This window comes from Natator depressus, chromosome 26 (assembly GCF_965152275.1).
Source record: "Natator depressus isolate rNatDep1 chromosome 26, rNatDep2.hap1, whole genome shotgun sequence".
Taxonomy (NCBI): domain Eukaryota; kingdom Metazoa; phylum Chordata; order Testudines; family Cheloniidae; genus Natator; species Natator depressus.
Window position 1 is genome coordinate 12,479,564 of NC_134259.1, and position 18,033 is coordinate 12,497,596.

General features: G+C 43.9%; 1 protein-coding gene across 6 annotated transcripts in view; it reads left to right on the forward strand.

The window, feature by feature from the left end:
• Nucleotides 1–18,033, forward strand: part of SLC4A5 (solute carrier family 4 member 5) — a 118,090-nt gene that overhangs the window by 48,751 nt on the left and 51,306 nt on the right. For all 6 annotated transcript variants that reach the window (XM_074940365.1, XM_074940366.1, XM_074940368.1 and 3 more), the window contains exons 8-10: nt 1,680–1,775; nt 5,895–5,950; nt 17,500–17,657. In XM_074940365.1, the coding sequence (XP_074796466.1) occupies nt 1,680–1,775; nt 5,895–5,950; nt 17,500–17,657 (310 nt within the window). The remainder of the gene's footprint in view (nt 1–1,679; nt 1,776–5,894; nt 5,951–17,499; nt 17,658–18,033) is intronic.

Consider the following 18,033-nt stretch of genomic DNA (forward strand, 5'->3'; position numbering starts at 1 on the left):
TTTGAATCAAAGTTCAGTTTTGTTTTGACTTTTATAGTCTATTAAAATATAGTTTTTAATATATTGTGTGTAGATTATTATGTATATGTTATAGTTAACAGTTAATATAATGTAAAAGGCCAAATGGTTTTTGATACAAGCAAGATTTTTTGAAATTCTCATTTTGAGGACATTTTGGGGATTTTTTCAGAATGTTGGGATTTCCTGCAAAATGCAGATTCCAGTTCCTGACCAGCTCTAGTGAGGAGTTTTCTATCGCAAGACAAGATCCCGCCCTGGCAGCGGATTTGAATTAACATTGGGGAGGTGCTGGGTTTCCGTAAATGCTTGCAATGCAGCTCTACCCTGAACAGTGTCTGTGTTGAAAACGGCCCCTTCTTAATCAATTATTCTCTGGGTCTCATGCTGATCTCATTTACACCAGTGTAAATCAGGAGTGGCTCCAGTAAAGTGAATGGATTACACCCACCATGTAAGCACGAGCAAAATCAGGCCTTTTTGTGTGTATTCCCAGCACTGGCAGGTTGCCCAAGGACATTGCATGCTTGCTCTCCCTAGATGGTTAACAGGTGTAATTGCTACAAGGTACCACACGGCACTTCCTATGCAAGCCTACTGCATTTCTGAGGTAAAAAGGATTCCAGAAAAATCATATTAAAAACAATAAAGGAACTTGCACGCTTGCTAATAAGCTTACCAAGCATCACCCGCACCCACTCAGGGATGCTGGCAAGAGTTGTCCTTCAACCCCCAACCCATGGGGATTCCTTTGTGGTCACAAGTTCAGCACAGCTTCAGCTCAGAACAAGCTCCCAGGTTTGTGTGTCCTCAGGAGGCTCAGTCCTTTCAACCCTACCCTAGGGATTGGGGCCCTCCATGGGTCGGGGGTCCAGACCATCCACTGAATCATGCAGAAGGCTGTTTATCCAAACCCCTTTTTTGTCTCTTGGTCCCTGCTGGAGACTCCAGTTTGAATTCATATAAGCCAGGGGGTGGCTTTAAAGGGTTGATAACAGAGGAAGTTATTAGCATCCCCCCCTTCCCTACTAGAGAAAGTACATACAGTGCCACAATAACACACCATTTTTAATACAGTGTGCCCCGAAGGTATTAGTCCTAATTCGATGAGGTTTAATTTAATTTAATGAAGTTTATCTTAATTCCAGAATGGTTCTTCAGGATAATACAGGATATTATCAGTCTGTCACACACCATGCCAAGTTCCATTGTCTTGCTCAGTTTCTTGCCTCAGTTATAACCACGGTATCAGAGAGGGCCTGTGCACCAGTCAAATGCCACTTCAGGCCTCAAAATAGGGCTTAAATGGGACTAAGGTAGTGGCATAAGCCTTGCATTGGCCCTCTGCACAGCAAGGAAAATGTTAAAAATACTCTATCAGAAGTAAAGCCGTTCCTTCCTAACAGAAAAATTACTTGGCCTGAGCCAAAAGTGGAAAATGCTGCTGAATTCATTGCCAAACTTGTAGAATATCAAGAGGTGTGTGAAATCTATCCAAGTTAAGCACTGGACAATTAATTTTCACCCATTGCCACCCAAGTTTCAATACCTGAAAATGACAAGTTGTATTCATTGATGGTCACACGTGATCCGAGCTGGCAGCATTTGCTGACAGCCTTATTATGTACATGTATGTGGTCTAAATGCTCTCTCCCTCTCAGATCGCAGTCCTGTCCGGAGCCCAGCAGCAGGGGCCAGCTTCCACCGCTCCACCGAAGATCTTAGAATGAGACAGAACGCAAATTATGGACGTTTACGTAAGTTGAACAACAGCTACTTACTTGTTTAGTGAGGTAGCAGTGTCTAGCAGAACAAACACTTGGTTGAGAGTCTGTAATCCTGAGTTCGAATCCTGGTTATTTCTCTGATTTACATTTGGCAAAGCACATAATCTCTTTGGGCCTCGGTTGTAAACAACTATTTCCTAGAGCGAGAAAGCAAGAATGGTCTACTTGAAAATCACTTTTCCATCTGCAAATGTTGCTCAAAGTAAACTCTAAAATTACTATGATTGAAAGAGCTTAGAGAAAGATGGATGCCACTTTAGCCCATGGTGATTGTAGTTACAGTGCACTTACGTTGCAATTGCAGCATAGTTACACTGTGGCTATGGTTTTCAATTACAATTAATTCAGATAACTGGAAGGGGAACTGCATTACAGACTCCCTTATGGTTACACCTCTGGGTGTTCATTTTATTGCATTGCTTTTTTGGAGCCCAGGTGTGTTTAGCTACATTTCAATTACACTGCAGTTATCCTGAGCCTTGTAGTTCTCCTTCCATTTTTATGCATTGGTGGCAATTCCAGGTATCAAAAAGCATAGCTCCAGTGTATTGCCAGGTAGAACTTATTGCAAAGTGTCAGCTGAAAATTAAAGGTTTTTAAAATTACAGATAATCGCTTTGCAACAAGCCCTGTGCAAGGAGCATAGTTACACTGCTTCAGGATCCACGTTGTGACTTCGTCACAAACTGTGACAGCTGGATAGTTGGTACAGATAACTTCCCCCTCTGTACCTTACAACTCCTTATCCCGCCGCATAGGGGTGCAGAACAAGTGACAATCTCACCCTGAGATGAATATCTGGGGAGGGGGGGGGAATGTTTGCGTTTTTCAGCCTGCTCCGATGACTATAGTGGGTGTCATTCACATTGAAATCGAATTACACCGAGGCGAAGCCTGAAGGGCTGGATTCACAAAGGCACTTAGGCGTGGTGGTGCTGAGCATCGCCAGGACTAATGTGTAGGCACCTAGAAAATCACTGCGAATCACAAAACCTGAGTTTGGTGGCCAGGCTCCCTGTACAGTTATTGGGGAGAGGCAGGTGCCTCAGAGTGGGGTTCACAAAAGCCAGCACGCTGGAGGCCAGGTGCCAGTTAAGCTAGCCAATGGGAGATGCCAAGGATGCAAGAAGCCAGGGTGTGGGGTGGGCAGGGGAAAGTGGCTCATCAACAGCAGGGAGACTGGGGGTCTCATTTCCCAGGCGAGTGCTGCAGCCACTAGGCTACTGAGTCATTCTCGTCCTTGCGCTCTCTGGCCCAATTACTCTTAATGATTTATTCACAGTGGAACCATTTTGATGGGAGAGACTGAGGCAGCCCCACACCAGAATATCCCATAGCTCAGTGGTTAGGACACTCCCCTGAGAGGTGACCGCTCCCACTTCAAGTGGAGGGGGGACTTGAACCAGAGGTCTGCCACATCCCAAGTGAGCGGCCTCACCACGGGGCTAAGACACAAGGGGAGAGGCTCTCCTCCCCTGTTTTGTGTGAGCTCGGTAGGCGTATTCAGGGCTCACCTCCCAGGTGGGGGCCCACAGGTGATTTAAGCGGAGGAACACCTCTTCCGCTGGTTCATTCATCGCGCTGAGGCTCAGGTGTCCGGATGCCTAGCGTGAGGCTGCAGACCTCAGATACACAGGCACCTAGGGAACTTTTCCTGCAAACATTTAGCTACCTACCGGGCAGCTGAACAGGGCTTTTGTGAATCCCGGGGGCGGGGGGATGATTGTGAGATTAAGGTGCCTAAAGTGGCCATTCGGTGCCTAAATTCTTGTGTGAATCTCGCCCCAAGTGTTTGTCATGGCTGGGGTGTTGGCCGACACACTGGGGGTGGAATCAGGGACCTCCAAATACAACAGCATGAGCTGCTACAGGATCCCTTTCTGGTGGCTGTATCAGCTCCTATCCTCTGTGGATCACTGTAGCGGGGGACTTGATACGCACATTCACCAGTGGGTTATGCTTAGTCGGGGAAAGCGTTGTTGAGAGGGGTGAGAAATGAGTAAAAACGGAGTAAGGACCTTAGGATTTGGCCATTGATTGCCCCACAACCCTCCGGCAGATGAATACTCCTGTTATGGATGGTGGTGGAGTGACACATGAGATATAAAGCTTTGAAGAGAATCACAAGACGATAGAACAAGAAAACAATCAAAATGCATAGAATAACGGTCATAATTTTTTTAAACTGCTTCAGCCCTGGTCTACATTTAAAATTTAGATCGACCTAGCTGTGTCGCGCTCGAGTGTGAAAAATTCACACCGCTGTGTGCATAGCTAGGTTGACCTAGCCCCTGATTCTTCCATCAACCTAGCTACCACCACTTGAGGAGGTGGATTAACTACATAGATGGTAAAAACGCTTCTGTTGATGTAGGAAGCATCCTCGCTGCAGCAGTACTGCAGTAGACATGCCCTCTTGCTCCCATTAGCAATCCCACCATCTTAAAAATGGCAGCTTCAATGAACTGGAGAATTTCATCTGGAAGCTAGCGACCAGCTCTAGAACTTGCTTAGCTCTGAGCTGGTTCTTCTAGTCTGTCTAAGCTGTTCTGTTCAGGCAGTAGGATTTGATTAATGATTATTTTTTTTTAATCATTTGGTTCCAAGATCATAATAGGAAGTAATTAAAGGGAGCCCGTCAACTTTAAGCTCGCACTTGTTGTTACTGCAGCATCTATGTGCTTCATCTGAGATCAGGGCAGCATTGTGCTAGGTGCTGTGTATATATATACACAGTAAAAGACAGTCCCTGCCCCAAAGAGCTTACAGTCTGAATGCATGAGACAGACAAATAGTGGAAGAGAAGAATTATTATTGTCCAGATGGGGAATCAAGGCACAAGGACGCTAAGGGCCAGATTTAAAAAGAGTGTTAGCTGCCTATCTCCCTTTTAAAGTTCTGGTCCTAAATTGGTGGGCCGTGGTCATGCAAGAACTCCGTAGGAAAACTAGGGATTGAACCTAGACCTCCTGAGTCGCTACGCACCAGGCCAGCTGTCTGAAAATGTTCTACAGGCTATTTTTACAAGTCACATTTAAAATTACTGTAACTAAAAGAAATTAGGGAAGGGGGATCGTTTTGGGGTTTTTTTTCAGATGGCTTTCTTTGAATATTTGGCAGCACTGTGTTTCAGTTTGAGTCAATTTCATTCTTCACCCTGTATTTTCTGGCAGTTGGCTTCCCCTTTTGGGTTCTGAAGAGAAATATATTTTGAAAAATAGGAAATTATAAAACCACAAAATTGAGGAGGAGAGACGTGGTGTGGGTTGTTGCTTAAAATCGAAACAATGTCATAAATGAGTTTACATTTGTATAGCCCTTAAAAAAGAAGGGGGGGGGAAGCTTTGAGTAACAGAATTAATCCCTTTGCCTCCTCTTTATTGCTAGGCATTCGTGGCATATATCATCTTGATTTTTGCTGCATGTTTCCTGGAATTTGATAGCTTGGTTATACTTTGAGAGATGAGCGGCTTGTCACCCCCCAAAGGGGACTGTGTGCAAAGCTTTAGTTAACCATCCACTGATTTTACATATATGAATTCTCCTGGAACGGCAGCTTCGCACAGACCTTGAGAAAGCCCTGAGGGGAAAAGATGGAGGCTGGGGCAATGTGTCACAGGAAGAGGGGAAAGGGACCTCAAAAATGGAGCAAAATGCTGCCCCCCCAGATCCATCCGTGCCATACCCATTAACTCAGTGGGAGTAGTAAATGCAAATGTGAGGGCCAAATTTGGCCCATGCAGTGTAAGAGATAAGTGTCAACACGTGGCCAGAATCTGATCCTAGTTACACTGGTATAAATCCAGTGAACTCCACCCGGGTAACTCTGTTCTGATCACATTTATGCCATGTTAAATCTGGAGTTAGTCCAGGTGAGCCACACCAGATTTATCTTGTTGTAAATGGGACCAGAATCTGGCCTACTATAGAAATGAACCACACTAGAGGCAACTCGTGACCCCATTCTCCTTTTCAGCAGCTTGTCAGCCACGCAGGTGAAGGGCACAATATGGGCCTGTGAATCTGTACGTTGAAGGTTTGTGGCCTCTAAACGTTTCTCACCGTGTCTTTCCCTTGTGCTTTCTTTAGGCCATGCGCAAAGCAGAAGCATGAATGACATAACAGATACTCCAAGCACAGATCAGGTAGTAAGTTCTAAAAGCCTTTTGTGGACCAAGGTTTTCTGTGTATCGTAATGACCGACGGCCTCCCATTACAAGAGGGGAGAAAAACATATATCCGCTGTTATACTCTCATCCATAAACCGTAAATATGAGCAGCCTCAAAGCTGATTGTGTTCACGCAGGACAGGTGCAAATATACGTACCTCCTATGTTTAGCAGCATTCTGTGTCTAATTTTAATCCACACTCTGCATCTGTGGTGCCCTGTCCCCGGCCAAACAGGACCAAATTGTTACATACATTCCAATTTATCTACCTCTTGGTAAGACTCACGGAGCTGACCTAGTCCGGTATTCTATTCCCAGCTAATACAAGATGCTTCAGAGGAAGCAGCAAAAAAATCTTTGTGGTGGATGTTTACGGAGTAACCTGTCCTAGAAGATGATTCTTCCTATCCCCTGTCACTTAGTGGTTGATTTATGCCCTGAAGATGGTAAAATCACGTCCCTTATGGATTTTCACTCCTAATAGGATGTTCTCATCCCAACATAAATGTCTAATCCTTTTATTAATCCAACCAAATTCTTGGGCTCAGTGAGCCAAGCAGACACCCAATGAAAGTGAAAGGCAGCAAATTTAGAAGTGTTTAAAAGGAAATTCTTCTCTACACAACTTAGAATTACCCTGTGGAACTCATTGCCACAATACGTAATTGAGGCCAACAGCTTGGTAGAATTCTGAAGAGGATTAGACATTTATATGGATAATGAGAACTTCACAGTTACAGTAGATAGGTTTTTTTTTTTTTTTAAAAGAGTGATCTGAATCTTGCCAAGGAATTGTCTCAGGAATAGCCGGCAACAATGAGTTCCGCAGGTTAATTTATATACTGAATACACATTTCTGTGTTGTCACGCTCATGTCATAGGTACGGTGCATGGTTTGGGGGTAACTTGAGTTTCCATACTACATGTTGCTTCCTTTGGAGTAATTTATTATTATTATTCATTTGTATTCATAGCACCTAAAAACTCTGATCGGGACCCCATTGTGCTAAGCATGGTACAAACAAATAATAAAAAGGATGGTCACCACCTTGAAGAGCGTAGAATTTAAGTATACAACAGGCAGATACAATAAACAGATAGGGGATGGAGGGAAGACAAGGAGCCAGTGTGATAAGCATCAATCACACCAGCTACAGAGCCATTTAAAAATGTTTAAACATTGTTTAAAAATCAAAAACACTTCCCTGCTCTGTGCTTCAGTTTTAATATCACTGACCTGTCTCCCTGGTGCTTAGTTAATATTTGTTGAAGCCCTTTGAGACCCTCAGATGAAACTTGGACTGCAATGTGTGCCAGGGTGAGGACAATGTGTCCTTCTGATTGATCCTCTGGGAATAGACAGGAGTTGTATCCATGACATGGATTGTATTGAGGGTTGATGTGTCAAAGGGCTTCTCTGTGTTCATCAATAACAACACGAGACTCTCATGGGCCTCTTACGTTGGAATGGAAATGCACAGACTTCTAATTAATGCATTTAGTACATGTATTGGACTCTGGTAACTCAGCTGGCATCAGCCCTGGAAATAATACCAGTGCCAGATTCAGGGCTGCAAGGAAAAGCAGGTTGGGATATGAAAACACAGCAGAAAATACTTCTGCAGAGAGGATTCTAGAGTCTTGGGACGAGGAGAAAAGCTCTTGAAAGCTTTGGGAGGAAGAGAGTAAGGAATATCTCAATAAAAGAGGCAGCAGGGTGTGGGTGGGAAGGATAGATAGGGTTGTAAAGAGGTGGGGTGGTTTGTGGAATATAATAGAAATGAAGACAAGGTGGAATATTTAGGAATATTGCTAGTCTAGGGATGAAAAAGCAGGAGATCATGAGGAAATAAGAACTGAGACGGTCATGCACAAAGAGCAACCCGTCAGCCTGACTTGTATTTGGATGAAGTGAAAGCAACAAGAAAGAACAAAAATAATGTCTCCAGGTGAGAGCACAGTGTGTATGCCTCTTCTGTAATGTTCTGCATCAGTATAACCTTGCTGCTTCCATGTGGTATGGAGTGCTGTCAGGCTAGCTCTCCTTTTCACCACTGCTATGTTTAAATGCAGGTGAAATCCCCATTAATGTGGTGCGCAAAGCATAAAAACGACTCTAACGCAAAGGCAATCTAACAAAACATGGATACTGCTCTCAGCTTCTCTCTGTGTCCAGGTCTGGCTGGTATGTTCCAGTTTTGTTAAATAGAAATCTGTGCTGCTTCACCCAGTCAATAACCACCAAAGTGCCTCATGTGAGACTACCATGGGCTTTTTTTCCCCTGCCCTTCCATCCATCACATTGAAATCCTTTATCTTACTAAAGCTCAATTTGATCCTGGACATGACCTCAAAGCATCATCTTCCACCTCCATCATCTCCCACCATCAGGAAGGGACACTCTGTTCCTACCTCAGATTTGTCTGTGCCCCTTCACAATTTCATTGACCCTGCACAGATCTGGGATTAAGCTCAAATAAGTCACAGGGACACTAGTGAAGGCTGAGACTCTGTTTCAGAGAGGGAGTGTATTGAGTGGTTAGAGCAAAATATTGGCAGTCAGGACTCCTGGCTTCTATTCTCAATTGTAGAAAGGATACTTTGTTGGTTAAAGTAGGTCACTAGGAGTCAGAACTGCTGTCCTCTTTTCCCAGTTATGGGAGAGATTGTCTAGTGGTTAGAGCAGAGCTCTAGGAATCGGGAATACTGGCTTCTATCCCTAGCTATGCGAAGGAGTGTTGCGTAGAAGTGAAAATAGGCACTGACCATTGGGACTCCTGGGTTCTTTTCCTGACTTTGCCACTGATTCAGAGTTTAGCTTTCGACAAATCACTTAATCCCTGGGTGCACAGTTCAGCCATCTGTCAAGTGGGTAAAATATTCCACGGGGTTGTCATAAGATTTAATATTTGAGGACATGTTTAAAATCCTCAGATAAAAGTTCTTATATTAGTGGAACGTATTCTTACCTGTGGAATATAGCTACTCACCTGTCATGTAATCCTTTGCTTCACATCATCCTGCACTGCCATTTCTAGAAGTAAGTCTATTAGATAGATATTGATCTTCTGAACATCAAAAATGCTAATGACCCCTTTTCTTTTTAATGGAGCAAATGGTACTGCTGGCACAAAAAGCTACATACAAACATAGGTTTCAGAGTAGCAGCCGTGTTAGTCTGTATTCGCAAAAAGAAAAGGAGTACTTGTGGCACCTTAGAGACTAACCAATTTATTTGAGCATAAGCTTTCGTGAGCTACAGCTCACTTCATCGGATGCATAAAGTGGAAAATACAGTGAGGAGATTTATATACACACAGACCATGAAAAAATACACATCGTAAGGAGAGTGATCACTTAAGATGAGCTATTACCAGCAGGAGAGTGGGGTGGGGGGAGAGAAAACCTTTTGAAGTGATAATCAAGGTGGGCCATTTCCAGCACATTTCCAGGAGTTAACAAGAACGTCTGAGGAACAGTGGGGTGGGGGTGGGGGATAAACAAGGGGAAATAGTTTTACTTAGTATACAAATATAAGCACAGTAGTTTTAACCATGTCGGGCCGTGAATGCTAACTTCTTGGAGATTAGAATCCCTTATCTGAGACACTGGACTAGGCACCTCCAGAAATGACCGCTCAGGATGACGTGAGACAAAAGGCAAAATGGCAAGTGAGGAGCAGGTAAGAATGCTACTTTTCACTCCTACCGCAATTCTAAACCGAGGATTTCAAACACACTACACACACCACTGTAGACTCTCCGCCCTTCAGCAGGATGTTTGCCAGCTGGTCCCAACAATTAATTTAGTAGCCATGCTCTTTATGTGTGAAACAGTATACGTTTTTTTTCCAAAATGTTACAATAATCTGTTTGTGGAATTTTTGAGTTACAAGTTGTATTTTAAAAAAAGTAAGTTTGGGAGAGAGGAGTGTTTCGAGTTGGTTTGTTCACACGGTCATGATATGCTCTGACTTCATAGCAGCATTTATTATTCAGTGGAAATTCTCTCTTTGCTCTGACATCGAAGCCTGTGCTGTTGTCACAGCTGCTATTGTTCTGTCACGTAAAGGAGCTCTGGAATTTTTCATTTCCTTGGACAATGTGTTTAATATAATCAGAGATCAAATGGTTGTAGATTATTACTGGATTTTCCTCCTTCCCTGGTTTTTGAAAGATTGAATCCTGAGCTATTTAATCAGTCCAAATTCCCACTGGCTGAATGACCAGGGTTCTAGTCCTACCTCCTCCGTGTGAGCACATACGTATACAAGTGTGTACTTTTGTTACAGCATAGTCATTGTTAATGGAAGCACGTGATTTGATACAAAGTAGTGACTTGAACTCTTGTATAGATAGGACGACTGGGACATGCTTCACCTGACATGGGGAGTGTGTGACACACCATGCCTGCTTGTTCAGGCTGGATCCAATGAGAAGATAAAAGCTTACTACTGCTACCAGCTGAAGGATTGAATATGGACTGCAGGATTTGGCTCACAATATGTATTTTTAATGTATTCTGATTCCATACTATCACTTTAAAACTTTGGCTTTTGATACTGAGGAGTGAGGAGGAGCCAGTACTTAAATACTTGTGATGCGCATATATTTGCTCTTGACAAAGATGATGACCCATTGAAGCATGCTGGGAAGCTGTTCATGAAGTTGGCATTGTTCGTTTTAAATCCATTCTAGGTTTATTTCCATTCCTGGCATAGGATAAGAGAGCATGCAGTTGACTTTAGTCTGATGTTCATTTTGGGGCTTGGAGCTAAACAATTGCTGTTAGGATGAGTTGCACCTTGAGAAAGTATAGTTTGAACGTTTTGTCGTATGCGTGCCCTTCCAGATATATTTTATTTGATTGTCCTCTCAGACTTCTAGTTCTCCTCTTAAAATTCCCTCCTGCCTGTAAGGTGTATTCCATTGTATTACACTGACTTCCTGTTCTGCCATAATTGCCAGAGAACTGGCAAGACTCAACATTGACATTGCGGCTCTTAGTGAGACCCGCCAGGCCGATGAGGGCCAATTAAAAGAGGATGGAGGTGGCTACACCTTCTTTTGGAAAGCAAAGGCACCTGAAGAGAGAGACATTCAGGGGATTGGCTTTGCCATCAAAAATAAGATCGCCAGTCAGCTTTTGGAGCTTCCCGTGGGGATCAGTGAGCGTCTCATGACTCTTTTTGGCTCAAGCTTAGCAACAACCAATATGCCACGGTCATCAGCACATACGCCCCAACACTTGATAATGAGGAAGACAATAAGGAGCAGTTTTATAGCACACTTAATGCAGTCCTCACAGCCACTTCTAAGGCAGAACAAACTCATCCTCCTGGGAGATTTCAATGCCAGAGTCGGATGGGATTCCCAAAGGAGAGGTACAATAGGCAAAGAAAGGGTGGGAAATATAAACTCCAATGGTATTCTCCTCAAGAGCAAATGTGTGGAGCATGACCTGCTCATCACAAATACCATCTTTAGGCAGAGTAACAAATTTAAGACCACCTGGAAACATCCTCAGACCAAACACTGGCACCTCCTTGATGATGATATAGTCAGAGCCCGAGACTTTTCCGACTTCCATATAACACGAGCTATGAGAGATACTGATCACTGTTGGACAGACCATTGATTAGTAAGATCAGTCATGTACCTGCAGCTCGCTTCACCACACCGCAAACACCCAAAGACTAATCGAAAGTGATACAACGTCAAAGCACTTCAGGATTAAGTCAGCTGCAAGACGTTCCAGCAACATCTGTCGGAGAAACTCTCTCTAACCTTCCTGACAGCAACATTGACGTTCAAGAGCACTGGGATCAATTTAAAAACACCATTCACAATGCATGTGCTGAAACCATAGGGTATTCCACTCATTGGCACCAAGACTGATTTGACGAAAATTGAGGAAATCCTAGTATTAATTCAACAGAAAAGAAATGCATTTTGTAACTGGCAAAATGATTCCTCTAACCAAGGAAAACATGAGGCCGATCACCTGCTTAAAGCCAAAATCCAAAGGAGTCTATGTGACATCAAAAACAAGTGGTGGCAAGTGAAGGCCTCTGAGATCCAGGGTTTCGTAGACCAGGATGACCTGTCAGGGGCACTACACAGAGAACCAAGGAGAACAAACCATCATTCTACTGGTGAATTTACAGTAAACACTGTAAAATAGAAGAGTATTATCATCATTTTCCAGCCAGGGAAATTGAGTCACACAGAGGTATTAAGTGACATGTCCAAGCTCTCACAAATTGGTGTGAGTGCTGGTATTATTGAACCCTGATCTCCTGACTCCCTCTCCTGTGCTTTAGCTATTGGACCTCTCCTAAAGTTATTCAATGGAGGTACATTGTAGGGTCACAGTTTGCCATATTGAGCCATATCCTGAGCTCCCTACTCAGTTTTCATACCTCCAGCAAAACTTCCATTTACTTTAAGCAAGCTTTTTGACTAACAGTTTCAGGAGTTGACCTATTACAATAAAAAGAGAAGACCCGATTTTCATTTCGTCCTGCCCGTCATACACTGTTGTAACTCCATTGACTTCAGTGGAATGACTGCTCAGTGACGCCTCATCTGAATCAGCCCTAGAGGGTTTACACAACTTCTCTTAATGGACACACACATCTGATTAGCAAACAAAACAGGGATGGTCTAGATAATACTTAGTCTTGCCATGAGTGCAGGGACTGAACTAGATGACCTCTCGAGATCCCTTCCAGTCCTAGGATTCGATGAGAAAACTGCATTCATTAACAGTTAAGGTTGCGGCAGGACACAATCCATCCACGCAAAACCTTGAAAGCATGGAAATAAGAAGTTAAGGGGAAAGACTCATGCATTCCCTTCCACCTTTATATTGCTTGGAATGGTGTTAGAAATGAATGTCTTGGGCAGTCTTGGGCATCTTCAGCAATATGCGTATATGCTGGCTTCATTAAGCTTGCACTCTAATGCAAAACCTTACCAGTGACATCTTATTCTTTTCTGTACAGCACATGTGATGCTATTTAACGTTTTTATCAATGGCCTGGAAGAAAACACAAAGTTGTCACTGATAAAGTTTTCAGATGACCCAAGGATTGGGGGCGTGGTAAATAATGAACAGGACAGGTCACTGTTGCAGAGCAGTCTGGCTCACTTGGTAAACTGGGCACAAGCAAACAGTGTGTTTTTAATACAGCTAAATGTAAATCTATGCATGGAGGAACCCAGAATGCAGGATGGGGGACTCTATCCTGGGAACCAGTGACTCTGGAAAAGATTTGGGGGTCATGGTGGATAATCAGCCAAACATGAGCTCCCCAGTGTGATACAGTGACCAAAAGAGCTAATAGGATCCTGGGGGTGCATAAACAGGGGAATCTCGAGTAGGAGCAGCAAAGTTATTTTCCCTCTATTTATGGCACTGATGCAACCACCACTGGAATATTGTGTCCAGTTCTGGTGCCCACAATTCAAGAATGTTGATAAATTGGAGAGGGGTCAGAAAAGAGCCACAAGAATGATTAAAGGATTAGAAAACTTGCGTTATAATGGTAGACTCAAAAAGCTCAATCTATTTAGTTTAGCAAAGAGAAGGTTAAGGGGTAACTTGATTACAGTCTATATATATCTTCGTGGAAAACAAATATTTAACAATGGGCTCTTCACTCTAGCAGAGAGAGGTCTAACATGATCCAATGGCTGGAAGTGGACGCTAGACAAATTCAGATCAGAAATAAGGCGTACATTTTTAACAGTGAGAGTAATTAACCACTGGAACAATCTACCGGGGGTTGTGGTGGATTCTCCTTGAATGACTATTTTTCAATCAAGATGGATGTTTTTCTAAAAGCTCTGCTCTAGGAGTTATTGTGGGGCAGGTTTCTGGCCTGTTATACAGGAGGTCAGACTAGATGATCATCGTGGTACTTCCTGGCATTGGAATCTGTAAATCTGACACTCACATTTCCCAACATTTGGGAAGTCATTCTGCCGTAACACTGCTGAGGTCCTGTGGTTACTAGTTTGCAAGAAATGCAACTTCCCTATTCCACATATCTGCTTCCTGTGCATACAAGCCACCTCTGCTAGCTCTGCTGACACACACAAGATTGTGTGGAGTTATTACAGCCAGAGGGGGGAAAGCTGGATTCTTTTCTGCTTTGTGCATTATCCACTGAATTTTTTTCAGCCACTTTCTGATGGGCAGAATCTCTGTTACTAGCGTTGATGTGGGAAAAGAACAACCTAGATGGATTTGCAGAATCCTGGTGACACTAGACAAACCATCCTTTGGCTTGTACCCTGACCGAATTTGAACTGGCGGCTAGCGAGAGAGGATCAGTGTAGAACCCCACAGTGCTATTTTTACAGCTCCGTCCTGCCCCTATTTAAGTCAATAAGAATTCCTCAGTGGCGTGTTGCTACTTGGAGTGTAGGGATGGTTAAAAATCCACATGTTCCTGCATTGGAGTAGGAGCTAGGCTGCTTTCAATCCTACCCATGCATCACTTTGCTTTTTTTTTTTTTCCTCGCATCAAATTAAAGCACAGACCTATGTGCCAGGAGATCTGGGTTTTCTTCCCATCTCTGCCTCACGTTTTCCCTGCGTGAATCCCTTCACTTCTCCGTGCCGTGGTTTTCCCATCTGTACACAGGCGGTGCACATACTTACCTTTCAGGGTCAGGGTGAAGATCAATGAGTTAATGCTTTGGGCCCTGGAGAAATGCCAGGTACTGTTGTTGTTTACTGGCTATACTCCTGTTGGTACAGGAGTAACGGGCTTGAGGCGGGGAAGGTGCCTCATCAAGGAAATCCTGCTCTTTTATTTGCCCTGCACAGTGGGGAACCTCAGATGCAAAACTCCCTCTTGGAGCCCTGTGTATGCTGCCGTCCAGCAAAGAGGAAGCCATGTCACATCATAGCGTCAGCACTCCGCTCTCTTTGTTCCAGGCTACAGCAGGCAAGCTTGGCTTTCAGCATGTGCAATCAGATGGATGCAATCAGAGCTACTCATAGCCCTGGAGTTCCCAAACTTTTTAGTATGGCGGCCCTCCCAACTGCATTTTGTCTTTTTTTTTTTTTTTTTTAATTTATTTTTTTGATGACCCACCATTACATATATGCATCCTCTGCCTTGGCACCGCAGCCCTAATCCCAGCCCGGTTGTGACCTGGCATACAGGGTCGCAACGCCATTCAGGTGTGGCCTGTGACAGGTCACAACAGCTGGAGCAGGGAGCTAGGCCCCGCCCTGCTGGTTGAAGCAGGCTTGCTTTCCAAAACCCATCCCTCCGGGCTTCCCGTCTGCACCGGGCTGGGAGAAGTGTTTGTTTACCAAGGCCGGGTGCCAGTCCTAAATTCGTCCAGCTCTGGATGTGGTGACCCATCTGGAATTTTCATATGACCCACTGGTGGGTGACTAGGGTGACCAGATAGCAAGTGTAAAAAATCGGGACGGGGTGGGGGGTAATAGGTGCCTATATAAGAAAAAGGCCCCAAAATCGGAACTGTTCCTGTAAAATCGGGACATCTGGTCACCCTATGGGTGACCCACCCTTTGGAAAACTCTGTCACAGTCCCTTATTGCTGAGTGCTTAAAGAGATTCCCTCTTAGCTGAGCTGGGGAGGGATCTGTGGATCATGGACACATGGATGTAGATCTGTGTTCTATCCCCCGCTGTCACTGTGGCAGTGACAACCTGGAAGTCCTGGGTAGCCATGGCTTTGTTATGATAGTGTTGTCGACCTTACACTTAAGTTGGAGGAATTAATTCAGGGAAGTCCTCTGGCTTGCGTTATACCAGCGGTCAGATCAGATGATCACAGCAGTCCCTTCTAGCCATGCGATCTATGTGAGATGGAGCTGGAAGAGAGGGTCCCGCAGAGCGGGGTCGCAGCCTTTGTGGTTTAGTCTGATTGAAATAGGTGTAGAGACTCTTTCTGTGGTGAACACTTGCTCAGTAATGCATCCAGAGGGCTTCAGGATTGCAGCCTGGATACCAGAATCACGCCCTTTCCAGGGCGCTGAGTGGCATTTAGATAGATTAATGGAAGCAGAGTGTGTGGACTGTTTGGGAAAAGAATTTACCATGGGAAATATTGCTTAAGAGCTCTCCACAGTCAGACTTTACCAGTGGGTGCTCTTAGTTTAGAGCTGCTGTAATTAAAGCAAATTCCCTGATAAGAAAATCCAAACATTACAATCAAACGTCAGTGCGTCAAGGGTTAATGCTAAGATATGCAAACCATTCGTTCCAAAGAATGTTGGTTTTTAATTAGCCTATTAGACCCACTACAAAGGGACTTTTAAAGTTTTTCGTGAAGCTTAGTGGTCGCCCTTAACTCCTGCTTTTGCTTATTCCAAGCTGTATCGGAGGAGGGGTTTTATTTTTTTTTTTTTTTCCCATTTGGATTTAAAAGATTAGAATGGGGGGAGCTTGCCGCCTGGCTCACATGCCTCTCCTCATGCTGGCATATAGATTATAACAACATCCTGCCTGGGTTCGTATTGAACCCTTTTACACTAATAATGAAAAGGCTGCAGGCCACAAGAGCCCCAAGGATAAATCTGTGAAATGAGGCCACCGCCTACAATTATCTGCTCCCTTCCAAAGAAGAGATCTAGGGGAATGAACTACAAAATGAAAGCTCAAGCTACTTATTACAATGAATCCTCCTTCCTTATTATATGTGGGGAGCCGGTGGAAAGACCTGCTCTTTTGTCATACTTGAGTGTGGGTGTTTTGTGGGTCCAGTTTGGAGGTGGTGTGTGGTGTTGTGTGTTTATTTAGGTCCTTATTCAGGACAGCACTTCAGCATGTGCTGAACTTGTCTCAACGCGCTCAAGTCCGATTTGAAGCGTCTCAGATTTAAGTACTTAAAGTTTAGCGCATGCTTATGGGCTGTTCCCAGCGAGGATGGATTTCAATGTTGCCCACTCTGACAATTTTATGATGAGTTTCGTAGTATCTAATGTGTTCCTTGAAGCCCCAGCTCCTGGAATCATGGGGATACATGAGAATCTCGGCTTTCAGAGAGTGTCGGCACCATCGTAGGTATGTCTCCACTGTAGTCCAGTGGTGTTTTGGGCACATATAGATCAAAGCTAGCTGGGGCATGCCTACCTGAGCTGCAATCAATCAATCCTGATTGCAGTGGAGACATACCTTGTCACGGTGCTGTATGGGATGTGAAATTTGCTAAGGAGGATTAAGTTACAGAAAACCAAGGCCACTTTACTCCTGATTGAGAAGCATCCACACCAATGTGGGTTTAAAATGCTTTAATTCAGTGCATTGACTTCACACTTTTGATTTGCCTTAACTTAGTAACTCGTACCCAAGTGCGACTATATGCTTAGAGGAAAGGAAAAACTCCAATTTCACAGCAGGAGCTCAGCAGTTTTTAGCATCCTAAATGTCAAGCAGAAATAGGTTGTCATGGTGTTGTTTTATATATATAAAAAAAAAAAGTGAAGTAAAGGAAGATCTGACCCATCATTGAACTCTTTCTTTTTCCCCCAACAGCTAAAAAATAAATTCATAAAGAAGATCCCCAAAGACGCGGAAGCCTCCAATGTCCTGGTGGGAGAGGTGGACTTCCTGGATAAGCCATTTGTGGCATTCGTGAGGCTCATACAGTCCACCATGCTGGGCGGGGTGACGGAAGTTCCCGTCCCCACTAGGTGCGCAGCTGTTTAAACAAACAAAATGTGCTTTTGCAAGAACTGAAGAAAGGTATTGGTGGTTCAGAACTGGGGCTTCAGCTGTAAACTCTCATGTAAACCTGATGCAGTATAGCACACCTTGCCTTCCAGATTAGGTGGGACAATATTTTTCTTCCCCCGTCTCTGGACGGCTACAGATTCCTAAGAGGTCTAATTAGAGCTGTGTGAATAACGGACTTTTGGATTCGCTAGCCGTTTTGAAAAATCAAGGTTAAAAAAAATCGTTGCAGGTCAACCCAAAATGAACCCTGTTTAAAAAAATTTCGGCAAACCAGAAAGTAAAAAGTAAAATTTAAAATAGTTTTGGGTCAAACATGTTTCATTTGACCTGAAA